Consider the following 27869-nt stretch of genomic DNA (forward strand, 5'->3'; position numbering starts at 1 on the left):
AGGGGGCGGTGCCGCGCGGGCCGGGCGGCCGGGCGGGCCGCGCCTGTCAGCGGGGCGGCGGGATGGCGGCGCTGTACGCCTGCACCAAGTGCCACCAGCGCTTCCCCTTCGAGGCGCTCAGCCAGGGCCAGCAGCTCTGCAAGGTCCAGGAGAGGGGCTGGGGGTGGGCTGTGAGGGGGCTAGGGGGGAAGGGCTGCGAGGGAGCTTATGGGGGCTAATTTGGGAGGAGGCTGATGGGAGAGGAGTCTGAGGGGGGCTATGAGGGAAATGGGGGGTGATCTGTGAGGAGACTTGAGGGGGGTGGTCTGTGAGAGGTTTTGTGGGGTCTAAGGGGTAAAGGGCCTCCTGGAGCATTGTGAGGGAGAGCAAGCAAGGGAGTGTTTTTAAGGGGTCTGGAGGCTCTTAGAGGAACTGAGGATAACTGGGGGGCTGTTTGTGGGGAGATCTTGGGAGTATTTATGAAGACTGGGCCTTGAGGTGTCTGGGGTCTGTGAGTGAGCAGTGGGAGGGTGTGGGTGAACACCTGGGAACTTTGGGGAGGTTTTGAGGGGCTGGAGCATGGGGCTAAAGCCTAGGGGCTGTTAGGGGGATATGCTGAAGGACTGTTTAGGGACGCTGTTTGTCAGGGGGACCTGAGGGCACTGAAGGCAGTTTGGGGGTGCTGGGGGTGTTTGGAGGGTGTTGGAGTGGAAGTCGTGGGGTTGTTGAGGGGAATAGAGGGGAGGTGGGAGCTGGTCCTGAGCCTGGGAGGATCTGGGGACGTCTGTAGGAGGTCTGATGGTATCTTGAAAGGAGTAAGGTGGGTTTTGGGGTGGGGGAGAACAAGATCAGGGATGAAATAGGGAACACGGGGCAGGAACTGGAGTAGCCTGGGATCATTGAGGCTGGGAAAAGGCAGGCGAATGTAGGGGAAGCTGGGATGAGAGGAGAGTGTGGCCAGATATACAGGAAAGTGGTGAATACCTGAGGCAGAGCTGTGTGTGCCTGCCCTGGGAGCTGGGGCCGCCGTGACCCTGCTCTGTGGGTGTGAGGCACAGATGAGCCCTGGTGGTGGATCTCGGTTCATGCCTGGCTCACCTGTGACACCTGGCATTCCCATCACCCTTCCTCTTCTCTCAGCGTGACTGTACAGGGAGGAAATGTTTGCAAGTGTGTGGATGTGGTGGGAGTGGAGGGCAGCAGGAGATCTGGGAGTTGGGGAGCAGCACTGCACCTCATGAAACACCTCTGTTGTTGCAGGAGTGCCGGATTGCTCATCCCATTGTTAAATGCACTTACTGCAGGACTGAATTCCAACAGGAAAGGTAAATGCTTGCTGAACTGGGGAGGTCCAGGTTTCATGTAGAATGATCACACTTCGGGAGCTGTAATGCTTCTACACCTTCAGTAACTGAGCCTTAACCTGTAGATTGTTGCTGTGGAGGACTTGGGAGACCTTTGGCCACCTCCAAAGATCTGCGGGGCGAGTTGGAGTGTCTGAAGTGCACTTGGATTGCACTTTTTGCTTGGGTTTTTTTTTTCAGTCAGAGCTCAGATGCATCTTCCCATGAGTTTTCCTCTTGCCTGATGTCTGGCATCCAACATTTATCTCCTGCTGTGTGTCCTTTAGCTGAGCTCTTGTCTTTTTGCATTTTGACAAGCTGTGTAGCTGTCAGAGGGAGGACTGGTAAACCCAGAGCTGTGTGTGGCCGCTGTGTGAGGTGTTCCTTCCTGTGTTTGTTGCACAAATACACCTCTGCCCTCTCCTGCCATGACCTCCAGAGTGGAGCCTGCCCTGATGCTGAATCACTCATGCTGCCAATTAGTCAGTGATCAAATCCTGTGTTTGTATGGACAAAAACTGGGTGTCATCTGGGGATGCCTTAATTAAAAGACACCTCCTAGTAATCTTTCGTCATCTATCCTCAGCCCAATGAGGATAGGAAAAGCATTTTGGTGTCTGAGTTGCTAGAGAGGTTGAATCCAGCCCCATCACCAGAGACAGAGCCGAGGGGAGGCTGGGATCCTAAGCAGGGATCCTGGGATCTGAACCAGGCATCCTAAACACAGAGTTTTCATTTCTGTTGGAATGTGTTAATAGAATGATCTGTCCTTCTTAACAGCAAAACCAACACGATATGCAAGAAGTGTGCTCAGAATGTGAAGCTCTATGGCACAGTAAGTGAGGGGGGCTCAGCCTCCCCAGCCTCTCTTCCTTTCATCTCTCTTGTCTTTATCCTGCTGAAATCTTAGAGCAGTTTATGGACTGGCTCAGCTGTAAGAGCATGACTGATCAATAATATGGGTCACTCAAGTGTAAAGCTTTGACTTCTTCTATTCTTTTAGCACAAAAAGAGCTTTGCATCATTTGAGACCAGGAAATGATCTGTTTGATACCCAGTAAAGACAAGACTGTGCTTACACGGATTGAGATTGCTGCAGGAAGCAGTGATAAATCTTTATTTCCTGCTTGTCTGAAATCTGAACTAGACATTTTGATTGGTTCTATTTTGTTGTTTTTTCTAAAGATTTCACAATACTTGATAAATGGTCTGAGTGCCATGGCTAAATACACTTAGCTGGAGACCAGGGATCCAAATAGAGTTTTGTCTCCTGGATCAGCATTATACTCTGTGTAGAATAAGGAAATAAAAGTTTGAAATTATGGGGAGGATGGAAACGAGCAGTGTACTATTGTAGTTAGAAGGCTGTAGCAGTTGTTCTTGTTTTTTAAAGCCAAAACCCTGCCAGTACTGCAACATCATAGCAGCATTTATTGGAAACAAGTGCCAGCGTTGCACCAATTCAGAGAAGAAGTATGGCCCTCCTCACTCATGTGAGCAGTGCAAGCAGCAGTGTGCATTTGACCGCAAGGATGACAGGAAGAAGGTCAGTATTTGTGTTCAAGAAGGCTGAAAAGGTAAAAGGGCTAATCACAGTGATCCTCTGTCCATCTTCTTTACATCTTCTGCAGCATTTCTGACAGGACAAGGAGGAAAGGCTTCCCACTGCCAGATGGCAGGGTAAGATGGAATACTGGGAAGAAATTACTCCCTGTGAGGGTGGTGAGGCCCTGGCACAGGGTACCCAGAGAAGCTGTGGCTGCCCCTGGATCCCTGGAAGTGTCCAAGGCCAGGCTGGACAGGGCTTGGAGCAGCCTGGGACAGTGGAAGGTGTCCCTGCCCATGGGGGGGACATGGCAGGGACTGGATGAGCTTTAAGGTCGCTTTCAACCCAAACCATTCCATGATCCATGTCTCTTGGTTATGAAGTGTTTTCTAGAATTGAGCTTTGCTCTGGTGTAGAACTCTTTAATCTTTGAACCCCTGTGTGCCTCTGCCAGATCTTCTAAGAAAGATCTCTTGAATTTGGCCCAAGAGCTGGCAGAGGAGCAGAGACCTCTGAATGAAGTGTGAGGTGCTGTCTGGGGAGAGGGATGGGGAATGGTATTTGTTCCATAGCCTGAGGAGCTACAAGTGTCACACCTCCACCAGGAAACCCCTTCCATGGCTTCTGTACACCCTTTGCTTAAACACCCTGAGTGCTCTGTAGGAGGTGTGTCTTCTGGAGGCAAACTGTAAACACCTGTTGTTTGGAATGCTGCACCCATAATCGGTGCCTTGCTGAGCCTCCTGGAGCAGACACCCTTGCTGTTTTGATCTCCAGTGACTGCCTGTCCATTCAGAGGATTCTTTTTGAGTCCCTGCTTGTTCATATGTAACCCTAAGCTTGAAAGTGCTTCTTGTCTATTCTGTATTTGCTTTGTGGGCAGGAAAAAAGAACAAATCTTCTTTCTGTCTCCCCTTCCAGGTGGATGGAAAGCTGCTGTGCTGGTTGTGCACACTGTCCTATAAGCGAGTCTTGCAGAAGACCAAAGAGCAGTGCAAACATCTGAGCAGTTCTTCCCGAGCCAGCCTGCAGGAGAAGGAGCAGTTCAGTAGGCTCAGCAGTGGCAGCCACTATAACAGGTAACCTTGGGGAGGGTTTTGGGCAGGGTTTGAGTTCAGGACAATCTGGCTAAGTCACACTTTGCTGGTTTGCAGACCTCACTGTGCTGGTACAACCTTGTGCTTCTTGTGCTTCCAACTTACTGAACTTGTACAATATGAAAATGAAGTTGCATTTGTAAAATTTAATGATTAAAATGCAGATTTTAAGCAGGAGTTCTTCACCTACATGCTGCTCTGACTCATTGTTTTCTGTTTATTTTTAGTCTCCAGCTACTCTTCAAGGAATGATTTTTTTTATCATTTTAGCACTGAGAAATACTGTTTTAATAGGATCAAAGTAGGTGGGAATATTTATCTGCCTCTCTGTCGTAGACTGAAAGTCATTCAGGTTCTGACATACAATTTCCTCCTTTTTCTAGCCAGAAAACCTTATCCACGTCTTCCATTCAGAATGAAATCCCAAAGAAGAAAGCCAAGTTTGATGCCATATCTGCCAATGGTGACAGGTGAGCCTGTTACATGGGGAAATTGTAGCTTGGTTGTTTTTTTTTTTTTTTTTTTTTTGCTGAGTTTATATAAGACAGAGTTGTGTGTGAATAACAGGAAGCTCTTATGCTAGAGCAGGGCCTTGGGCTTTGAGACCTTGAGGGGCTGCCCTAGAACCTGGCAGGCCAGTGCTACCTGGAATCTAGACATAGATTTGAAGAGGAAAAGAATACTGAGCACCTGTCCCTGCTTGGATGGAGCAGGATCGAGTTGATGTTGGCTGAACTCCCCAACAGTCAGGAAACTGCAGCCAGACCAACTTTATTATCCCTCCTGCAGCCACAGGGAGAGAGGGGCTGGTGAGGTCTGCAGGTTTTGTGCTTTGAGGTCTGTCAGACTGATCTGCAGGGAGAGCCTCAGAGGACAGGAGAGAAGATCCAGACCCACTTCCCATGTCCCCTCCTGCTTTTGGGGTAGAGACAAGCAATCAAACAGCTTTGCTTGAAAGGTTGTGGACTCCCCATCCTGGAAGTGTTCCAGGCCAGGTTGGATGGGTCGTGGAGCAACTTGGTCTAGTGAAAGGTGTCCCTTCCCATGGCAAGGGGATGGAACAAGATGCTCTTTAAGATTCATTCCCGCCCAAACCATTCCATGGTTCTCTGATTCTAGGAAAGCATCGACCCCATTCTGTTGTCACACTTGATGCTGGGTCATGTTGATGCCGGCTGCCTGTGCAGCGGAATGGGAGTCACTAGCAGAAACAGGAGATTGAGATGGATTTGTATTTTTATGGTTTTGTGCATGCATATTTTCATTCCTGCCTTTCCTCTCTGATTCTCAGCATTCCTTCCTCTCCCGAGATGCTTTGCCCCCTTATCCAGAGGGCCCCGTCCACGTTGGTGCAGTGGGCTGCTTCCCAACAGACTCTTGGGGCCCACCATTGTCCTGTTGCTCAAGGCATTGACATCCTGAAGTGAGATCACCTATTGTTTTCTCCCCTCCCTCCCTGGGAACTGCCTCATACATGGGAACTCTCCCTCTCAATGGGTCTCTTTCTAAACAGCAGGGATTTGGGAGCGTGGACCAGAGCATAGTTAGTGCCAAAGGGTTTATTAAAGACACTGGTAATTAATCAATCACTACCTGCCTTCAGTGTCTCTGAGATCACAGATCTCTCCTATGGATACTCCTATGGATACAAGTTGACACCTTGTCACTGTAAAATGCTCCCTTGGGAAATGCCCATCCCTGGAAGTGTTCATGGCCAGGTTGGATGGGGCTTAGGGCAACCTCATCTTGTGGAAGGTGACACTGCCCATGGCAGGGGGCAGAATGAGATGAGCTTTAAGGTCCCTTCTGACCCAAACCATTCTGGGATTCTGTGATTCTGTGAAATAGAACTTTAATAATTTTATAGGGCAGTGGCACCCACAGAGTGGTCTGAAAGACCTTTTATCATTAAACAGCATTTTCAGTTAAAAGCTGGAAAAATTTAAGGACTAATTGTGACTTAGGAGCCGTGGCTGAGTGTGGAGGGGTTAGAATTCCGCTGCCTTCAGTGCTGGTGGAGCCAAAGGAGAGACTAGAAACAGGGCTCTGGTAGAACTGGTGCAGCCCTTCAGTACTGGTGCAGCTTTCCCTCCAGAGAGGCAGCTGGTCTGGGCTGTGGGACAGCACCAACTGTCTTTATCTCCTCATTAAATCCTGGGCTGAGATCTCACAACTCATTGTAACAGCCCTGCTGGCTTAAAAATGCCCAAAAAGCAAAATGACCTGTGCTCTGGGTAGCTCAGCCATTTGTTTGGAAAACAGGAGCATGTATTGAAGGAATCAATGGCCTTCCTTTTGCTCTCATGTCAGATATTGTCAGTCTGGCTCCTGCCAAGGCTGTAGGCCTTGCCATAGGCTTTTTTTGATGAGTTCCAGTAACAAACCAAATGTAAATTTAGCAACTAAAGAGCTTCAGCGACATGCAGCAGAAAAGGCAAGCTGCAGCTGCCTTAAATAGACAAATGGCTGCATGTCTTCAGAAGAATAATAATGGGGGTTCCTTAAGTGTGAGTTTGGAGCTGCTGAGAGTTCTTTTATGAGGGTGAACCCCCAAATCCCTCCTTTTTATACAACTACCGGATTGTCCCTCCCAGAGTCACGTTGGTGTCTGGGGCACAGCCTGAGCATGGAGTTAACGTCTGCTGCAGCACAAGGGTGTTTGCAGCAGCAGCAAAGTCTGGAGTAAACTGACAGAACCAGCACTTCCTCCCAGCTGAGATCAGCCCCAACATCCTGTACCCTGGCTCCAGCCAAACCTCTGGTATAGCCCTCAACTGGGCAAAATTTGGGCTTGCTTGAGCTCAGTTGACTTTGGCAACACCTTCAGTCAGGGTCCAGTTCATCTGAAATTACTGCTTCTTCTTGGATATGGTAGAAATTCCTTTACTGTGTCGTACTGAATTCCCTCGGTTTTGGTTTACATATTTCAGGGTGGTTGTTGCTCACAATGGCTCTGATATGTGGACAGGATGATTTCCAACAGTCATTTAAAGGGTGGTGTTGAATGGTTTGTTCTGGGTGACTCCTGGGAGGAGCAAACAGCTCTGTTGCTGCTGCACTGGGAGTAGTTTTCTCTCCCAGTGACTCGCAGCACATCTTGCAGCAGACCTGGCCTTACTAATCCTTCTGTGCTGCCAGTGCCACATGGTCTTGTGTTGCCCAGCTTCACCTCCAGCTCCTGTGCTGGTCCTAACTGGGGCAGTCTTGGTGTTCCCATCATCTTCTGCCAATGCTGGCAAAGTGTTTTTATGCTGCAGACTCTGCAGATGAACACACTGCGGTCCCTTCTCCTGTCACTGCAGACAAGGTGCTAAATTCTGCCTGTAACACCAGGCAGTGACAGCACTGCTGGCAGGGGGAAGGCAGCGGTGCCTCAGCAGTGAAGTTCATTTGTAAAAAGATTCTTATTTGCATAGGAAAGTCCTGGCATAGTTTAAAGCTCTGTGACTTCGGCTGTACTGCACTGAGTGGAGGATGTTTTTTCATAGAATCCCAGAATGGTTTGGGTTGGAAGGGACCTTAAAGCTCATCTCATTCTAACCCCTTCCATGGGCAGGGACATCTTCCACTATCCCAGGTTGCTCCAAGGCCCCTCCAACCTGGCCTTGGACACTTGCAGGGATCCAGGGGCAGTTACAGCTGCTCTGGGCAAACTCTGCCAGGGCTTCACCACCTTCACAGGGAAGAATTCCTTTCCAAGGAATCTATCTCTCCCTTTTGTCAGTGGGAAGCCATTCCCCCTTGTCCTGGCACTTCAGGCCCTTGTCCCGAGTCCCTCTCCAGCTCTCCTGGAGCCCCTTTAGGCTCTGGAGTGGGCTCTAAGGTTTCCCCAGAGCCTTCTCTTCTCCAGGCTGAACACCTTCAGCTCTCCCAGCCTAGGTTCAGAGCAGAGGGGTTCTAGCTCTTGGAGCATCTCCGTGGCCTCCACTGGGCTCGTTCCAGCAGCTCCACGTCCTTCTGATGTTGGAGGCCCAGAGCTGGAGGCCGTTCTGTAGGTGGTTTTTGTCTAAGGTGAAATGTGAATGCTGGTTTAGTGCCTGGTCTGTGCCTCTTCATGCCAGCTTGACTTGAATAGCAAAATCTTTAAGCTTGGCATTTGCCTTGCCTAATTTCTGCCATTTAACAGGTGTGGAGTTTCAGGCAGTCAATTTGGTTTCTGTTCCAATCAATAGAGAGAAGCAGGTGCCTTGGGAACAGCTCCATTTTTGTCCTCAGTGTCTGCTGAAAACAACAGGAGCTCATAATTTCCCTTTAATTACTGGTGTGCCTTTTAGGCTGTTTAGACATGGAGAGCTCATCCCCCCCCGACCTATCCCAAGGGGCTGGATCTTGAATTTATTTGTAGAGGATATGGCTTTTTTTTCTTTTTTTTTTTTTTCTTTTTTTTTTTGGTTGGTTGGTTGTTTTAATTAAGTTCGTTAAAGTAAAGGACTGACTTGTGTTAAGGAGTTTTCCTTCAGATTTTGGAGTCTCAGGCTGCTTCTGTAACATGGGGTTTAAGACAGAGGACCTTTCATTACTATCTTGTTAGTCTTTAAAAAAATACAAAGGAAGAGGAAAAAATATCTGCTTTTTTATTTAACACCTTAACACATTTGAAGGGGCGTTTTGCAGCAACTGGACAGAAAAGTACCTGTCTGGTATTTTATACCCCTCCAGGAAGAGATCTCAGGCCGGCTGTTCCCCACTGGTGGATGCAGAACCCTTGGAGCCCCAGGGATGGGTGCTCTGTGCAAGGCTGGTGGCCCTCCTGTCCCTTCCTTATCCCCACTGAGTGGCAGGGCTGGCTCTCACCTTCCTGGCTTCATTCGCAGTGTGCTGGGCAGCAGCAGTTCCCAGGCAGGGAATTTTCATGCTGGAGCTGCTCAGGGAAATGTGGACATCCCCTGGCATTCTTTATCATCCCAGGACACGGCAGGAGGGAAGCATGCCTGGGCAAAGGAATGGTGTGTCAAGGGATTGTTTCCAGTCAGAGGGAATTAGTGAGGAAGCTTTTCTTCTCTCTGTGCTATTGGTTATTGTTGTTTGTTGTTGTTTTTTCAAATTTATTTCTCTCCTCCCCAGCATATTTGCACTGAGTGGGAAATTAAAGCTGCTGTTAATAACGTGCTTGCACACAGAAAGGTGCTGGAGCACACACCATCATCTTGCATAGCCTCCACTTGGGGAAACGATTGGGAAAGTTTAAAAATGGAGTTATTCTGTGCTATTGTGTGGGTATGAGCCTCTCTGCCTAGCACAGAGCTGGATCCAGTGTGCCCAGAGGGCTGCCACATCTTAGTGTGGACTCTGCTGTCAGCATGTTTTAGCCATGCAGGGCTCCTCCGCTCCAGGCTGTCTCCTGCAGACACTCAGTTCTGAGTTTTCCTCTGCCAGGTTTTCTCTCCCAGTGCCTCAGGGCCATCCTCTGACTCAGATCTGGGAAGCTGCCTCTGCTTAGTTTCCCTCTGTAGATCTCCAGCACAGTGGGGGAGCGAGCCTTTTCCCCTGCCACATCCTTACTAATGAGTCCTGTCAAAGCAGACTGTAGTGCTTTTAATTAGAAAATGGATCATTTCCAGGTGCTAAAGGAGACCCCGTGTGAAGTAAGCAGCAAGTACTCTCTGCCTTAGGGTACAGGTTGGGGACTGGAAGCTCAGAAGTAGAAACATCCTTTAAGAGAGAGAGGCAGAATTTTGGGTTGAGGCCATGCTTTTCCCACTCTGCTGCAGCTCCCAGTTTTAAAGCTGAGTGTTGACCTACTCTGGAGGCTTTAAAAAAAAAAAGTCAGGCTTTGGGTGACCCTGACGATTTATTTTTATTTATCTGATAACAGCCAGACTTGAAGTAATCTTTTAGGTGAAGCTTTGTTGTCTTACTAGTGTTCAATTTTTATACAGCAGTTTCAGGTGTGTGTGGCTGGGAGTGTGCTGCCCACTTAGCACGAGGAGATAAAAATCGGCTTTAGGGATGGAACAGAAGGCAGGGAAAAATCAGGTGGGCTCCTTGGGCCTTGTGGCTACAGCTTGTTGTATCTTATGATCTGGCATATTCCTGTAGCACAGGACTGCATGTGCCTGCCTGGGTTACCAGGTGTCTCGTAGGGAGGTTTGTGATTTACCAGTGCAGCAGTGACTCATGCACAGATAACTCTGCTGATGGTTGCTTAGAGTACCTGGTGGTGTACAGGTGAAGTGCTCAGCTATTTCTCTGTCTTCCTGGAGAGTTTTTTGTACTCTGGAATAATGAAGCTTCTTCCTAAATTGCTTTATCGTGGCAGAATCATATTACAAGGTCCAGTATGTTTTTTATCCCTTTTCCTTGCTCAGGACAATTTAGCTGTTTCCTTTTGCTCTGTTTGTTGAACTTGGAGGTTATTTGTTTCTCTTTCATGTCCCCTCCTTGCCAGAATGTTTGCTTACATTCAGTGGGAAGTTTTGCAGTGCATCCAAGGACTGCTTGTGAGCAAAGAGATTTCCAAAGGGATGCATAAAGTTTAATTATCTCTCTGATTGCTGTCTTCAACTCTCTGGTTTGCAAAAGGATCATGAATGATCATGAAATTATTCCCATTCTCCTTTGAGTGCATCCGTGGGAGTTTTCCTGCCACAGTGAAGAGGAGGGTTTTGTTGAGGGCCTCTCCCTGTTCTTTGCTGCAGTTTTTCTCCGGACCTCGCCCTGGACTCCCCTGGCACCGACCACTTCGTCATCATTGCCCAGCTGAAGGAGGAAGTGGCTACTTTAAAAAAGATGCTTCACCAGAAGGATCAGATGATTTTGGAGAAGGAGAAGAAGGTACAGTCCCTGGCTTGCTTCCCCCACAACAGGCTGACATGTTCTCACAGATCACACTCTGACACAGCCTGGCTTTTTATCTTGGCATTAACATGTCTGGCTGTTTCCAGGCTGCCTCCTTTCCAAAGCCAAAGAGGCTCTCTGGACCCACCTAGGGGATCTCATTTCATAAAGGGTCATTTCCTGACTACTTTCTTGGAGACCTCTGTGTGTGGGCAAGAGTGGGAACAAACATGCTGTTGCTTGGAGAAGTGCAGTGCTGGCCCTTGCTGTTGCTCTGTGCTCTCAGTGACACAGTTCTGGTCTCATTGCAGTCCCTCAGCACCACCAGCATGTCTGTGACCTCAGCCAGTCTCACACACCTTCTGTAGAGACACTTTCCATGGCAGGGGGGGTCTGTGGTGAGGGCAGTTGTTGCCTCTTCCAGCTCACTTGCTCCTTCTTGGTTTCTGCACAGATCACAGAGCTGAAAGCCGACCTGCAGTACCAGGAATCACAGATGAGGGCAAAGATGAACCAAATGGAGAAGACACACAAGGAGGTCATGGAGCAGTTACAGGTAAGAGCATTGTTAGTTTAATTTGCTGAGCTGTGTTGTATCCAAGGAGTGACTGAGGACATTCCTGAGCTGTGTCCAGGAGGGACTGAGGACACTCCTGATAAGAACACCCTGTGAGCTCCTGCACACAGAGCTCTGCTAATGTTTCTCAACCCTGTCCTACAGCCTCTATGCTGCCAGGCAAGCCCCTCCTCAGCTCTGCATTGCATCCCAACCACCATTTACACCTACCTTGCTGCTCTCTACTCAGGCTCACATTTACTGTGCTGTAAAGTGCTATGTTGTGTCCCTTATACACTAGACAGGAGCCATCAAACTCATTTTACTTATTGCCAAAATCAAGTTTGAACCTGTTTCTCCAGTCTGCAGAACCTTTGTCAGCTCCCTGAACTTCTAAATCACCTCCCTGTGATTTGTGTGAGTAGTAACCAGAGAGAACAAAGGAACAATTGGCAGTTCTTTTTGCCCTGTATCTCTAGTCCAAATAAAGAAGTCTCTGAGCTGATGGAAGCAGGGAGAGCAGGATTCTTGTCATGGCTGTGGAAACACAGCAGACTATCAGCATGAATAGCTTGAGCCACTGAAGGGATCAGGTCAAAGGGGAAGAAATCAGACACAGAAATGAACTTTGCACCATTTAATTACTTTGGGTATATAAAGATCTAAAGCCCCAGCAATGAGAAGTGGGAGGGGATAAACAAAAGGCCTCTGTTGCCCCTGAGGAAACAGCCCCTCCTCCATCCACACCCACTCTCAGGAATTATCCCAGTGGAAGGCAGGTTTGAGGCCTCCAGCTGCTGTCAGAGTGGTGGTGCCTGCGAGAATCCCTTCACAGGATATGTGCTTCTGCCTGGCTGAAGGCTGGAATGTTGGAATGTGGTGTGGAGAGGGCTGGATGTGCTGTTTCTGAAGGTAAAGGAGCATCAGATCCAGGAGCAGGTGTGCACCAGCCACCTCCCTCTCTTGGGGCTTTCCATGTCTGTGCTCAGCTCGGGCTGGGACTGCCCAGAGCTCTCTGGTGTCCAGACGTTTTATTTCTGCTGGTATTGGTTGAGTCTCTGAAAACCTTTTTCAATGACTGCAAAATCAAAGTTCAGATCCTCTCAGTGTATTGTAGGTGCTTTGAACTCTTCATATGATTAATTTTGGAACAGTCTCGTGGGTTCTGTCATTTTGTCTTTGTCTTTTCCTGTGGGGCTGGGATGGGAGACCCCTCTCTAGGAGGTTAGAGGTGAGCTCAACATCTGCCCCCCTTTCCACCTGTGTGCAGGATGTCAGCAGCTTCTGCACAGGGATCCCAAGAGCTAATGGTGATCCATGCCACTAAACACCCATTTTGCCTGTTTCCAGGCCAAGAACAGAGAACTCCTGAAGCAAGCAGCTGCCCTGTCAAAAGGCAAAAAGCCTGAGAAGTCAGGAGCAATAACCTCCCCTTAAAGCCAAACCCCCAGCCTGGGAGCTTTCCCCAGCATTAGCTGAGGAGTGTGGGAGACCTGCTGGATCGCTGGAAGCCCAAACCTCTGTGTTCTGGACTCCATGGGAATTCCTGGTGCGTGTTACCTTCTGACAGCATGCTTGAGTGGGGCCGGTTTCGATCCATGGGAAGAGGTCCCAGCCTTCCTAAATCCCCCCTGAAGTACTGTTTTCTGGAAGAAATCCTAACCAGTTGCTACCACTGCCAGCCCTTTCCTTGAGCAAACAGGAACCTGCTGCATTAGTGGTTCCCAGCCTGCTGCTGAGAGGGAATTGCCATGGCCAGTTGTTCTGCAGATAAAATGGGAGCTGCATGTAGTGGGAGGTGGATTTTTTTTTTTTTTTCCTTGAACTGTTCCTTCTTCAAAAGAGAGCTGAGAACTCACCAGGCCAACCAGTGTTCCTGGAAGGTTGTGCCACTGCTGACAACAGTTGATCCAGCTTTTTGAAGATGCTTCCAAAATGGGGGCCATCTTATTTATCTTGGAAGATTTTTGTGATTTTGTTTTGTTTTTTTCATATTTTCTCTGTCAACTTGGCAAACCAAACTGCCTGGTTTTGTGTTCCCATGTTTTTCTGATCAGAGAGCTTTTGGGTTGGGAGCCAAAGTGGAATGATACAGCCCCCAACCCACCCAGAATTCTCCCCCCCCCCCCCCCCCCAGTGCCCTGGTTATGTGGTGACCTCTGGGATTTTGATGATTTTTGCAGCTTAGTGTGATCAAGTGTCTCTTACTCCATTTCTTTACACAGAGAGTAAGGATATTCCCTCTCTTCCCCCTTTCCCTACCCCTTCCAGATGCAGGGGCCAGGTTGGCTCCAGAAAAGCACTTACTCAGGCAGCGACCTGAGCCAGGGAGTGTTTTTTGGGGCACTCCAGGGATTTTTCTCACTGCTGATTCCAAACCAGCAGGATCAAAGGGCTATGAGAGTTCCCTGTACCAGGGATGTGCTGCCCCAAAACAGCACAGCTGCCACTGGCCCTTACAGCCAGACCAGCTGGGATAGGTCCCCCCCAGGCACCTGGTTTGGGATGATGGTGGTGGATAAAAAGCACTTGGAGGGGGAGCACCACACAGCTCCGGGCTGGCAGGAGCTCCTCAACATCCCGAACGCCAGTCAGGGAGTGGAGAAACATCTCAGGGCTTGGAGACCCCGAGCAGGGGCTGAAGGTAGGTAAGAGAACTCATGCTTTTGCTGCAGGGCGGCTGCTCCATCAGGGCTTTGATGAAGCTTTTAACTAGAGCTTGTGATTACTTTTTTCATCCTTTTGTTTCCTATTTGTTACTAAAGTTGATTTTACTCAAAGGCACTTTTTTGGGATGATGTTGGCTTCTGGCATGGAAGGAGCGCATTTCATCAGACACTGCCATGTGTTTGTTTTTGGTTTTTCTAAGAGACTTTTGATGTGAAAACAAGCAAAACCAGAAATTGTTACACTATGCCTGAGTGTGGCAAAAACTCACCCAGTTTTATACTTTAAAAAAATGAAGTGCATTGGTGGGAGTTTTTTTAACTGTGGGCTTTGCTTTTTATTCCTTCCCTCAACATACAGAAATAAAAAGAGGGAGAAAGGCCCTGTAAATATTGTTCAGTAGGGTTTTTAATCGTGATAAATTGCTCCAGCCGTTGCATAGCTGATTTGTAGCACCAACATCGTTTCTTTGTATGTTTGTAATGATGAGATTTTCAAGGGAAGCTTTGATTTGTACAAATGACACCTGTAAAAGTGGTTTAAAAAAATCCTCATCTGTGACTGATACTTTGTTTGCTTTGAAAAGGGAAAAAAACAAAACAACCGAAGTACCTCTCCCTGCCTGGAGCTGATTTATCTCCTGCTCTAGGGTTGGGAGTTTGGGGAATGAGACAATATTTTCCCCGTGTTTCCTTTGCTCCTACTTTTTTTTTTTTCTATCTTTAAATCCTCCCATCAAGCCTGTTGCTAGGATCCTGGTTACTTGGTTACATCCAGCTTCCCAGGACTCATCCGGCTGTATCTGATGAGATGTATTCCTGATCTAGGCAAGGGAATACAACTAGGGGATACTCTTTGGCATGGAGGTTTTCCCTTTTCGCATGAGATTTCCATGAAGAAAATTCGGCTGCCCCTCATCTTTTTCCAAAGAAATCTCCAGAGGTCCGTGAGTCTAAAGGGGTTTTAGCTTTGACCATTTTCCTTATTCATATACAGTCTCCTGGAGCACATGGGATAGCAGCTCCCTCCTGCTGCTACTCCCAGAGCAATGAGGATCACTGACCTGTACAAACCACAGTTTCTAATGCTTTTTTTGTTGAAGCCACATCCATCTGCCTGCAGTGCAGAAATCCTGATGGAGCACTGGCAGCTCCTGTGGGCCAGGATCACCTTGGGAACCACCTTCCCTCCACGCCTCTGAATAGTGCAGCTGCAGAGGAAATGAGAGGAAAACAGCCTCAAGGTTGCCAGGGAAGGTTTAGATTGGATATTAGGGAAAAATTTTCCATGGAAAGAGCTGTCTAGGCCTGGCACAGACTGCCCAGTGAAGTTGGGGAGTCCCCATCCCTGGAGGAATTTGAAAGCCATGTGGATGTAATGTATGGGGACAAGAGTTAGATGGTGGCCCCCAGTGCTAGGGGAACAGTTGGACTGGATGCTCTTAAAGATCTTTTCCAACCTGAATGATTTCATGATTATAATTCCCTTCTCCACCCCACAAATGCTCTGGGCTTCCTTCTTCCAGCCCACAGAGCCCTAATGCCACAGGTTTTCCCACTCTAGTCTGTAGTGACCAGCCACAGTGACAATCCAGCTCCTGATCTTTGAGCAGAGCATGTAAGGACAGGAGACACTGTAACAATATTCAATGTGTTACCTGCCCCAGGTGTTCCCTCAGAGTGTCCCTGTGTGGTCTCTGCTGTTTCCCTTCTTCAGAATCTGGGCTGCCCCAAACCACCAGCTGGTGAAAAAGGCAAGAGTTGTCCCCAGCCAACCTCCTTCTAAGGTAACACACCTTGAGCAATTGGCCTTCCCTTGCTGTTTAGCTTTCCTGGAACACCAGACTTGTCCAGTCAGCAGGATGGTAACCAGGGCACTGTCAATCCCAAAATAATTACCCACTATTGTTTGTTTTTATATCCCTGGAGAGATTTAAAAGCCACGTGGATGTGGCACTTGGGGCCATGGATTAGTGGTGGCCTTGGCCGTGCTGGGGTAATAGTTAAACTTGATGATCTGAGAGGGCTTTTCTGAAGGGAACAATTCCATGATTCTCTGGGATGCTGAAGCTGTTTTGCACTGCCCAGCATGGCCTGCTCATGGCTCCCAGCATGGGAGGGTCTGAGCCTCGCTGGTGGTGGCCGCTCCCTGAGCCCGGCTGCTGTGACAGGAGGGAGATGCTGCTGACAGCCCGAGCCAGCTGCTGCGGGAGCAGGAGCAGCGGGAGCCAGCTGGGGAAAGTGCTGGAGCTGCAGGTAACCTAGTGCTCACCAGATGGGCTGACAGGGATGAGGAACAGATTGGGGATCCCATGCTGCCCCAAAACCTAGAACTCTGTGCCCACCCAGCAGTGCTTGGCCCCTCCTACCCCTGCTCGACATGCAGGATTTCTGTGGGACAAATGTCCTCCTGGCACAGCCCTTCGTGTCTTCTGATGGGATATTTTTATATTAAATATTTGGCAGCATCTCTAACCCATCCCTCCAGCTGGATCATTGCCTGATGCACCCACACCCTGTCCCTCTAATATCCAGAGCTTTTTGGGGAGCAGAAAGGGGAGAACAGAGGTAGCCTCCCCCTCTCTGCCACCCCCACTTTGCTTGCTCTGTGTTGCCTTTACTGATGGAAAGGAAGAGATGTGTTTTCCCCTCCAGGCTGATACATTCAGCCAGAGCAAACACAGAGCTCATGGCCTCAGGTGGAACCGTAGAGTCGTCATGGAATGGTTTGGGTTAGAAGAGACCTTAAAGCTCATCTTGTTCCGCCCCCTGCCATGGGCAGGGACACCTTCCGCTAGATCAGGTTGCTCCAAGCCCTGTCCAGCCTGGCCTTGGACACTTGCAGCCGCAGCTTCTTTCTTCTTGGCTGGCTGGTGAGCAGCAGCACCTCTGCTTGTGCCCCGTGTCCAGCAGCTCTGTGGGCTGTGACAGTGCCGAAGGAGCAGGTGAGGGAGCTGGACTGGGGTGACAGCGGCTAAACCAGCGCCTCTGACCCCTGCTCAGTGAAGGGCCACATTCCCTTGGATCAGATGAAATGAAGCCCCCAAACTCTGCCTCTGAAATGACACAAATGGAAATACAGAAGTGGAAACCTTGAGGTGGCTAGAGGCACCCAGACCCCACAGCCTTAGCACAGAGCTGTGTTTGCAAAACACCCTAAAAATAGCCCCAGGAAGGGACAAGGACAAGGAGCAATGACCAGGGACGTTTCAAACTGGCTGTGCCCTCCTCCGTGCAGAGGCTGGGCCTGTGGGCTGTGCTGATGGTGCTGTTGCAGCCGTGGGCTGGTACTGCCGTGCCAGGAGCACTGACGTTCCCCAGCTGGCAGGAGCCCAGCCCGGAGCCAGAGGAGGCTGCTGCCAGGCAAATCCCGAGTTGTTTGTGCAGTGACTCCTGTTTGCTGGACTTGGCTGTGTTGGGCTGTCAGGCAGCACCACATTGATACCAGTGCTGTGTCTGGGACAGCCTGTGGTTGTGAGGGTGGGTTTTTATCCCTTCTTTTCACCTTTTTATTTTTTCTCCCGTCCCTTTGGAGAAACAGCAAACCCAGTAAAAGAGTCAGAGAATCCCAGACCATTTTGGTTGGAAGGGATCTTAAAGCTCATCTCATTCTGCCCCCGTCTGATGGGCAAGGACACCTTCCACTATTCCAGGTTGCTCCAAGCCCTGTCCAGCCTGACCTTGGACACTCCCAGGGATCCAGGGGCAGCCAAGGCTGCTCTGGGCATCCTGTGCCAGGGCCTCCCCACTGTCACAGGAAATGTGTGATTTCCCAATATCCCATCTATCCCTCCCTTCTGGCAGCAGGAAGCCATTCCCCCATGTCCTGGCACTTCAGGCCCTTGTCCCAAGTCTCTCTCCAGCTCTGGAATGGGCTCTAAGGTTTCCCCAGAGCCTTCTCCAGGCTGAACATCTTCAGCTCTCCCTGTCTTTCTCTAGTGCAGAGGGTCTCCAGCCCTCTTTGGAGCATTTTGGCCTCCTGTGGGCTCTCTCCAGCAGTTCCATATCCGTCTGATGTTGGTGGCCCGGGGCTGGGGCCAGCTGAGCAGAGCAGAGGTGCTTTCCCTCAGGCTGGATTTCCCTTCTGGCCGAGACACGCTTCCAGCGCTCCCGGAGAGCAAGGGTCGAGAGAGAGGGGCTTCCTCCGGGTGCGCCTGATGTCTGTGCCTTGGCCACGCCCCCGCCTTGTCATTGGTCTGCTTGTTGCTAGGTGTCTGCTTGCGGTCACGCCCGCAAGCTCCCATTGGTCGAGACGGGCCGGGGGCGTGTCTCATTTCATACTATGTAAGGTGGCGGGCGCGGGTCCCGGGGGCGACCTGGGGCGACCGGGCTGTCCCCACCGCCCGGCCCCAACGCCATGCTGCTCGCCGGCTCGCCGTGCAGCCCCGCGGGGCCGGAGGGGCACCGGGGCTGCGGGGCCCGGCGGGGCGGCCAGGTAAGGGTCCCGGGCTGTATCTCCTCGTCCCCGGGCGCACACGAGGCGCAGCCCGCATGGGCGTCCCTCGGAGAGGCGCTGGGGGTGTGCCCCTGGTCCGCGGCCGCTGCCCGGGGCTGCCCGCCCGCCCGGCTGCAGGGAGGGGAGCAACCGGGACAGGAGCAGCCCTTGGGCGCGTCCTCTTTGCAGCAGGCTGAAACTGGGGGTGCTGAGGAGCAGGCTGGGCGCTGGGGCTCCCGCAGGCTCCTGGGCATGGGGCGGCCCTGCCCAGGCAGGGCGAACTTGGAACTTGTGGAAGGCGAGACCTCTGGGTCTCCCAACCTTGCAGGAGCTGGCATGTGTGGGAGCCCGGCAGAGCTTACGGGTATGGCCTGCACAAAGGGATGCGATGGGATGTGCCTGTGGGGTAGGTGAGGAAGGCTTGGGGGTCTCCAGGGGCTCTGTCCTCCAGTTTGGCTCATGCTGCTGTTCCCAGCATGAACCTCACCTTATCAGGGATGGTTTCCCCACACCTGCCTAAGCCCTGGCACCAGTGGGATTATTCCTCATCACACCCATCTTCTCGCTCACAGGGCATTATCACCTTCCCCTGGTCCCTCTGTTGAGACTCAGCCTGCCTAGTGCCCACTGGAGCTGGGGGCAGATTGTGTCAGTCACAGCATCTCAGTGCCTCAGTTTCCCCTCAGTTTGATAGGACAAGAGGAAGCAGCCTCAAGTTCCACCAGGGAAGGTTGAGGTTGGATATTAAGGGAAAATTTCTCATTGAAAGGGTTGTCCAGGCCTCGCACAGGCTGCCCAGGGAGTGGAGTCCACATCCCTGGAAGGATTTAAAAGAAGTGGATGAGGCACTTGGGGACATGGGTTAGTGGTGGCTTTGGCAGTCCTGGGATAACAGCTGGACTTTATGGTCTCAGAGGGCTTTTCCAATCTGAACTATTCCGTGCTTCTGATTCCCCATCAGTGGAAGCAGGAGGGGATACTTTATCCGCTGGTGGCACAGCAAGGGTTAAGCACAGCACTCCAAGGATTCCTCAGTGCTGCAAGACACGAGGAGCCTCTTGCAGGAATGATTAAATTCACCTTCCAAGGTCACCCTGAGATGTGCTGTAAAGCAGTGGCTGGGCTGGGACCCTGGTTCCTGCTGGAACCCTGGTTCCAGCCAGCTGGAAGTCCTCCTGTCTGTCCCATGGATTTGCCTTGCCAGGGCCCATTGCTGTCCCCTCCCAAGGAGTCTTTTGGCCCATCAGACAGTTATTTCTTCTCAAACCCTGAGTCAGCACAGAACCAAGGAGCCAGCTCAGCAGCAGGAGCCTGAGCCCGCCGTCACCCTAGTGCTTCCATGGTGACTCAAGGCAGGAGCATCCCATGGGAGCCATTGGATGAGGGCATTCCTGGTTTGCCCTGGCTCTATCCCAGTGCCATCCGCCGCATGGGGAGTGCGTGGCTGCACTGACAGCTGCTCTGGTCACTTCATGCCATCCCACACCCCTTTCCTGCTCAGGAGAGGGTGCCAGGCTGCAACTTTCGCCTCCACAGGGATTTGAATGATGCTGTGATGTCCCCCTCTGTGGGTCTGTGGAAGCAGCTTGTCCACTTCACCCAGTAACTCACTGGGTGCTGTGGGAGTGCAGCTGCCCACTTCCAGCCCTGAGGAGTGTGAGGCAGAAAGGACCTGAATCCCGAGTTTGGAGCAGGGGCAGCCCCTGCGAGTAAGGGCTATTTCTGGATTAACTGTGTTAATTAATTTGGAGGAGGGTGTGGGGAAATCGTCATGTTTAGTGGCATTTTGTGCCCAGGGAGAGCTTAGTGGGACCCCCGGAGGAGGCTGTAACCACAGTGCCGTGGCTGTGCTGCTCCTAATCCCCACTGCGGGATCCCTGCATCCCGTTCCTCCCTGCTTTCCCATGGAGGTGGTGACCCACGGCTCGGGAGCGGTGTCGCCGCCGTGACCCGCGGGGCCGCGGCTGTCGTGTCCCGGTGTGTCACACGCGTCCGGGAGCGGAGCAACTTCCCAGCCCGGTTTCATCAGGCGCTGCCAGCCTGACGCAGAGGGTGTGGGGGAGATGGCCCCGTGGCCCGTGCCGGGTGTCGGCCTGAGTCACCCCTTCCGGTGACGCCGACGGGGATGTGCCGTGGCTCCGGTGACTCCCGGCTGTGCCTTCCTTCCTAGGAAAGAGGAATCGAGGCTACCCGGGAGCTGGCGAGGGGCCCCAGCGCCTTCATTCCCCTGGGAGAGGTAAAGCGATGAGGATTGGCTTGAGTGGGGTCTCCTCCCTGCTGGGGGTCTCCTTCACCCTTCCCTGCTGCATGTGGGGGACGGGAAGGATTCCCAGCCTCCCATTTCCTAGTGCCTGGTGGGGGCGGGATGCTGAGGATGGGGTGGAGAGGGGTCACCCACCCCAGTCGGGTCCTTGTGGCATTGTGGGGGGGTCGTTCTGGAGATTAGGGGAACAGCTGTATTTCACTCTGGTGTTTGCTTGCCCTGCCTGTGCCTCAGTTTCCCCACTCAGCCAGACACATCTGTCTTTCCCCTGCGATGCAAAGACCCACACCTTTGCCCTGCCTGCGCCCCCAGCATTCTGCCCTGAAAATCCCCAGGGCACCTAAGCCCTATCTCAGCACCCACATTCACTCTTCCAGATGTTCCTCCTCAGGCAGAGATAGCACCGTGGTTTCGTCACTGCGCTGGGGGCTGAGCCCCATCTCCTCCCCTGCACTCCGGAGCCCAAACAAACAACCCAGCCCACAGGTTGAGCGGGACGGGCTCTGTGGGCTCTGTCATGGAGACCCCCAAGCAGCCTCTGCCCCCCAGGGCTGGGAGCGGGGAGACAGGCAGTGGGGGCCAGCGGCGGTGTCCATTCCGCAGGCGGGGCGCTTGCAGTGGGGTGAGGATCCAGCCTTGGTGCTCTTGGGTTCCCGGGTCCTGCTTGTTGGGGGGGTCTCCGTTTAGGTTAGGGGATATTGGGAGGAGTGGGGGCCTATAGCTCGCAGCTTCATTTCCCTCCCCTGCTCATTCTGCAGGTCCTGCAGGAAGGAGGGGAGAGCAGCCTGCACCAGCTCCTCGAGGCCTTTGTCTCAGCAGGCAGGGTGGACCACGTCGCCATGGTCATGGGGCTGCACCCCCAGTACCTCAGCAGCTTCTGGAAGACCCAGTACCTCCTCCTGCGCATGGATGGGCCCCTGCCCTACCACAAGCGCCACTACATCGCCATAATGGTGAGCAGCGGGGCCCTGGGGGCGTGGGGACACAGAGGTCTCTGTGAGGTCCCAGCACTGCTGCTCAGGAGGCATTTGGGACCCCACAGGTGGGCCCCTCTCTGATCTGATATCCCAAAAGCTTAGAAACCCCTTTGAGATTGGTGCCCACCCAGGGTACCCCAACAACCTCCCTCCAGGACCCCTGGGGACTGTCACTGATAGTGAGGGGGGACATCTGGAACTCATATCCCCACAGAAAATCCTCCCGGAGTGACATGGGGACCAGTGGGCTCCCTGCCTTGGCTTCTTCATGGGCGTGTAGCCGGGTGGGGGCCCGCAGCCAGTGCTGGGGGCTGACTGCTGGCTCTCCCTGCAGGCAGCAGCCCGGCACCGCTGCTCCTACCTGGTGGGGTTGCACATGGGGGAGTTCCTGCAGGTGGGGGGCAACCCTGCGTGGCTGCAGGGGCTTCACTGTGCCCCCCAAAAGCTCAGGAACCTCAGCGAGATCAACAAGCTGCTGGCGCACCGGCCCTGGCTCATCACCAAGGAGCACATCGAGGTGAGAGCTGATGCTGCCGGCACAGATCCCCCCCAAAAACACACTGTTTGACCCCGGGGCCACCTCCTGTGAGCACAGCCCCCACGGTTTAACCCTTCCAGGGCTGAGGGAGTCAGTGGTATGGGAAGGGGTGCCTTGTCCCTGATGGGTCTGTGGGTGAGGCCCTTCCCGAACACTCCTGTGTCCCTGCCGTTGGCTTGCCCCAGCACTGGGCTGTGGTGGGGGTACAGCTGCGGGCTAGGGGGTCTCTCCAAGCCCTGTTGTGTGTTGCAGGCTCTGCTGAAGCCAGGGCAGGACAGCTGGTCACTGGCAGAGCTGGTGCAGGCGCTGGTGCTCCTCACCCACTACCACTCGCTGGCATCCTTTGTCTTCGGCTGTGGCATCAAGCCCGAGGAGGAGCAGGATGTGGGGAGCAGCTGCTGGGCCCCCTCACCCCACAGCGACAGCAGCCCTGCCTCTGGTGACAGCGTGGGGGGCTCTGGAGTAAGAGGGGCTTTGCCTTGCAGGAGTGTGAATGTACCCTGGGATGCTTTATGGGGCTGCCCCTGGGAATCACAAATTGGCTTAGATTGGAAGGGACCTTAACCCTCTTGGGGTTGGGGGCCCCTCTGGTCGACCAGGGGCAGAGTTGACCCTGCCCTGTGCTTCCCAGAGCACAGATGCCATGCAGGGCCTGGAGGTGCTGATGGAAAGGATGAAGCTGCTGCAGGAAAACCAGCTGGAGGAGGAAGGAGTCACACAGGAGGAGATGGCGACACGCTTCGAGCTGGAGAAGACAGAGAGTTTGCTGGTCCCTTCCTCAGGTGAGGAAGTGTAAGGGGCAACTGCCTGGGGGCAGGAGGTCCTCATGGGCCAGGGGAGCCCGAGGAGGGGAAAAGGAGCCGGAATCTGCCTGAGGGAGAGCAGGATCAGCTCCCCAGTGCAGCACTGACTCCATCTGGGCTCATGGCCACTGCTTTGGTCCCTTGTAGATATTTTGGATCCCTCCCTGCAGTCCAACATCCGCTGCTTCCTGGAGGATCCTGAATTCGGATACAAGGACTTCACACGGAGGGGAGAGCAGGCCCCTCCCACGTTCCGTGCACAGGCGAGTGCTCAGCAGTGGCTCAGATCTGGGGGTGCCTCCCCTTCATGTCGGGGTTGTTCCCAGGATTGTGGACAGTGGGTGAACGGCTGGAGCTGAGCAACCAGGTGCTGAGAACTGGGAGGAGGTGTCAGCTTAGGGGGAGATCCCACCTTATGTCCCTGGCTTGGGGGTGTTGTGGTTTAAGGCCAGCTGGAGATGAAACATGACACAGCTGCTCACTCAGCCTGCACTTTCTTCCCCCCAGCCCAGGGAGGAAAATCAAAATAAAACTTGCATGTTGAGATATGAACAGTTTAATAATTGAAAATAAAGTAAAATACAATGATAATGGTAAATAATGATAATAATGACAATGAAAGGGAAAAAACAAGTGATGCACAATGCAATTGCTCAGCACCTGCTGACTGATGCCAGACCCCCCTTCCCAAACCCAGATTAGCCCCTTTTGGATAACTCCCTCCAGTTTATATACCGGGCATGACGTTCTCTGGTGTGGAAGTTCAGGTCACCTGTCCTGGCTATGCTCCCTCCCATTGGCAGAGCCTGAAACAAGAGGAATAAAATTCTTGACTCAGGATAAACCCAACTTAGCAAAAAAAACAGACCACCAGTGTGTTACCAACACCCTTGTTATTCCAAATCCAAAACACAGCACTTGCACAGCTACTGAGAAGAAATCAACTGTACCCTTCCTGAAACCAGGACAGAGGGACCCCACCTTTCCCCACTAAACCCCTAGCCCAGCATCCTTTCTCCATCAGGATTACACCTGGGAGGACCACGGCTACTCGCTGATCAACCGCCTGTACCCAGATGTGGGGCAGCTCCTGGATGAGAAGTTCCAGGTGGTTTACAACCTGACCTACCACACCATTGCCATGCACTGTGGTGTGGACACCTCCGTGTTGCGCCGAGCCATCTGGAACTACGTCCACTGCGTCTTCGGCATCCGGTATTGCCCCAGAACGGGGCTGGGCTTCCTGCTCTGCCTCGGGAAGAGCCCAGGAGTAGCTCCAGGGACTTGGTCTTGGTTAGGGTGTTGCTGCTGCTGCTTCCCTAAAGCAAAGTGATGCTTGTGGTGGGCTTGGCTGAGGTTCAGCACAACCCTGGGAAAGGAGAATTTAGTAAAATGTTACAATAAGGGTGGTGAGGCTCTGGCAGACTTTGCCCAAAGAGGTGGTGGAATCCTGATCCCTGGAAGTGTCCAAGGCCAGGTTGGAAGGGGCTTGGAGCTACCTGGGACGGTGGAAGGTGTCGCTGCCCCTGGCAGGGGGTGAGACTGGATGGGCTTTAAGGTCCCTTCCCACCCAAACCATTGTGGGATTCTATGAATGCACAAGGTTTGTGTCTGGAATAACACATCCTCCTCCCTCCAGCTATGATGACTACGACTACGGGGAGGTGAACCAGCTCCTGGAGCGCAACCTAAAGGTCTACATCAAGACAGTGGCTTGCTACCCGGAGAGGACGACCAAGCAGATCTACGCACAGTTCTGGAGGCACTTCAGGCACTCAGAGAAGGTGCTGCCCTGTCCCTTTCCCCCTGGCAGGGTGCTTGGGGTGACCCTGTGCCCTGATCCCGCTCTCGCCACAGGTGCACATCAACCTGCTCCTGCTGGAGGCACGGATGCAGGCGGCTCTGCTCTACGCCCTCAGGGCTGTCACCCGCTACATGACCTGAGCTCCCTCTTTCTCCTCCTGCTCTGGCTGTGTGGGAAAGGCCCAGCTGGCACCCTGAAAATTCATCTGGGGTATTGTCTCCCTGCTTCATGGGCTCAGAGCTGTGGAAGTCAAGTGGGAGCTTCCCTGCGCTTTCTTCCAGGAAAGGGGAGCCCCAGGAAGCTGTCGGTGCTGGGAAGGCCCCAAAGTGCTGCCCTGGACTTGACAGAGCTGCGAGGGCTCTACTGCTCCATGCCTTTTTGGGGTTGGCCTGAGTGAAGCCAGACTGGGGTTGTGGCTGCAGTGCTAGTATTACACCCTGTGACATGTCCTGGCACCAAGGCTGCCACCAAAGAGGACTGTCCCCCTGCCAGGGATAGCCAGAGGATATCATGGGCTTCATCCCTGCTTTTTGGGTCCTGCTGTGCTGGGAGACGTAGCTGCCGGTGGGGGTCCTGCCCAGGCACCCCCTCCCCACCTTTCTGCCTCATCCCCTGCAGTTTGGGATGCGAAGTGCCTTTAACCTAAGTGCCAGGGCAGGAGCAGGGAAAGGGTAGGAATACCTGAGTGTGTTTTACACCTTTTTGCATTGTTTTCCAACCACTGGCACATCTCCACTGCCTCAGCTTCAGGGGCTGAGGTAGGGAGCTGTGCTGGGGCATGAGGCTCCCTCAGCCCCTCTCCTGCTGTGAGGGTGGGATGGGGTGGCCATGGATTTATCCAGATATGCCAAAGCATTCCCAGCAGCACATGGAGGTGCCTGTTGGGGAGCAGGATCCAGGGCCAGCAGCATCACCACCCTTGGTTTGGCTGTTGAATGATAGCTCCAGCTAAGTTATTTCTAATTTTTTTTTGATATATTAATTCCTGATGAGGCATGGAAATGCCTCTGTAACTAATCTTGTTTGAAAAAAATAAAATAATTATTTTTAAATTATTTTTATTTTTTCATTTTCCCCTTGGTCAGCCCAGGGGCTATTCCTCTATGGCAGGTAAAGAATGCAGGGTCTTGCTGCTCTGGGAGTATCCAGGAGCATCGCGGAGTTGTCCAAGGAAGCATGTGGGAGGTCTGAGTACTCTCCATTTGCCTGAGGGGGATGGGTTTGACTTCGGTAAACTCCTTGTGGTGACTGTTTCCAGTCTTTCCTGACTGTAGCATCTTCCTGGGAAGCCAGGATTTAGACGTGACACTCATCCCACTGTGTGTGTGCCACGGGATGCTCTGATGCACTGCTGGCACGGAGCTGAGCTGCAGTGGTGCTGGGGGGCACAGCAGGACACCCCAAGCCCATGATGTGGAGCCCAGCACTTATCAGGGTGTGGGCAGGAGCCCCTGGAAGCTGCTGATAAGATCCCTGGGGAGGGGCCAGCTCTGCATGGAAGGTGCTTCCCTGCGTGCCTGAGGAGGCAGATCCTGACTCTGGGGTTGGTTGGGACCCTCTGGCCCCGCAGCCACGGAGGACCTGCTGTGCTGACCCTCTGAGCAGGCATGTGGAGGGGCTGGAAGGGAGGCTTGGTGGGAGTTTGCTGGGGATTTATAGGGCAGAGTCTCTATTTTGTGGAAAGAAGTTTGAGGGCAGCTTTTCTTGGGAAACTGAGGCAGGAGGACAGGGCTCCCTGGGCTTTGCTGGTTGTGCCAAAGTTCCTGGTGGAGATAACAGCAGAGCTCCCACAAAGTGCTGTACTTCCAGGGTGTCACTTGTAGCACCAGAGAACACTCTGTGGGGACCTCGGGGGCTTGGGGAGCTGAGCCAGCCCTTGGGTCTCCTTTAGCTCACAACCTGGCTCATTGCATCACTTCAACTCCCTTTGCTTTTTCAGTTGGTCACAATTATAAACCAATAAATTCCTCGTCCAGTGTGTAACTAAAGCCTGCAATTTGTGTACATGTCTATAAGTTATCTGCAGCTTTCACTGTTGCCTTGCGGGGCAGGTGTGTTAATAATCTCCCTACCTGTAGCTGATAGTTATGATACAAATAGATTTTTTTTTCCACTACAACTGCCCTCTATTTAAAAACATAATGTGCTATTGGTGCTTAACACACATCAAAGCAACAGGAAATAATAGTAGTGGTACTACTACTACTACTACTACTACTACTAATAATAATAATAATAATAATCTGTGCTGAAGGAACACTTTAAGACTGATGGAGCCCAAAGAGCTTTGCAAAGTCGGCATTCCTGGGGCTGAGCTGCCCTCGCTGTTCCGGGGTTCATGCGGGGCTGGAGATGAGAAATACCCGTGCCCTGAGTGTGGACAGCTCATTCCCGACAGATGCAAGCAGACCTGGATCCGCTACATGGCTGGAATGGATGATCACAGAACCCCGGGGGGACCGGCCCGGGCTGGGCTTCGAGACCCGTGGGTCCCCCCGGGCCCCCCGCCCCCTCCCCGCCACTCCGCGGCTTTCCCGGGGCGGCAGCGCCGCTCGCTGGAAGCCACGGACCGAGCGCTGGGACCAGCCCCGCTGTGACCCAAAATGGTTCGGCTTGGAAGGACCTTAAAACTCATCTTGTCCCACCCTTGCACTGGACCAGGCTGTGGTGCGGGGGGGTCGCGCCAGCGGCTCCCTCCGGAGCCCTGAGATTTGCAGGGTGACATTTCCCTTGCCGGAGTGTTAAAGGCTAAATCCACCTCCGAGGTAGCCCAGGGAATCATCTCAGGCTCCTGCGGACAAACTCCAAAGGCTCATCCCAGCCCTCCCAACCCTCCCATGCCAGCTCTCCATGACCCCTGTCATCCTCTGACCACAGCGTCCCACTCCTACACCCCCTGCAATCCATTACCCCCTATAGCAAGCCCCCACAGCCCCCATCTCGAAACCCAAACCCTCACCTCAAACTCCCAGCACCCCCCACCCCAAAGCCCCACAATCCCACTCACGCCCTGACCCCAAAGTCTCATCCTCCCAACACTCCCAAACCCCCACGACCAGTCACTCTCTGGCATCAGAGCCTCCCT

General features: G+C 52.6%; 1 protein-coding gene across 4 annotated transcripts; it reads left to right on the forward strand.

The window, feature by feature from the left end:
• Positions 1-42: 42 nt before the first annotated feature.
• LOC128799968 (protein FAM76A) lies at positions 43-25840 on the forward strand. 4 transcript variants are annotated; one of them, XM_053964851.1, is made up of 18 exons: positions 43-143; positions 1240-1304; positions 2103-2157; positions 2716-2868; positions 3790-3947; positions 4349-4435; positions 5257-5388; positions 10604-10739; positions 11197-11298; positions 20570-20635; positions 21421-21615; positions 21974-22156; positions 22430-22639; positions 22809-22959; positions 23128-23243; positions 24005-24195; positions 24620-24764; positions 24838-25840. In XM_053964851.1, exons 1-18 carry the CDS (start codon positions 63-65, stop codon positions 24922-24924), a joined length of 2313 nt encoding a protein of 770 aa, XP_053820826.1. In that variant the 5' UTR covers positions 43-62; the 3' UTR covers positions 24925-25840. The 4 variants fall into 4 exon arrangements, with proteins under 4 accessions (XP_053820826.1, XP_053820828.1, XP_053820829.1 ...); XM_053964853.1 differs by lacking the exons at positions 20570-20635; positions 21421-21615; positions 21974-22156; ... (4 more) ...; positions 24620-24764; positions 24838-25840 and adding an exon at positions 12649-14530; XM_053964852.1 differs by lacking the exons at positions 43-143; positions 1240-1304; positions 2103-2157; ... (4 more) ...; positions 10604-10739; positions 11197-11298 and adding an exon at positions 18307-18399.
• Positions 25841-27869: the final 2029 nt, after the last annotated feature.

Source organism: Vidua chalybeata, chromosome 25, assembly GCF_026979565.1.
Source record: "Vidua chalybeata isolate OUT-0048 chromosome 25, bVidCha1 merged haplotype, whole genome shotgun sequence".
Classification (NCBI taxonomy): Eukaryota; Metazoa; Chordata; class Aves; order Passeriformes; family Viduidae; genus Vidua; species Vidua chalybeata.

Coding starts and splice junctions, on each gene's coding strand:
- LOC128799968 (XM_053964851.1), top strand. CDS start 63: ATGGCGGCGCTGTACGCCTGCACCAAGTGCCACCAGCGCTTCCCCTTC. Junction 21,616..21,973: donor GCCACTACATCGCCATAATG/GTGAGCAGCGGG, acceptor CTCTCCCTGCAG/GCAGCAGCCCGGCACCGCTG. Junction 24,196..24,619: donor CACTGCGTCTTCGGCATCCG/GTATTGCCCCAG, acceptor TCCTCCCTCCAG/CTATGATGACTACGACTACG.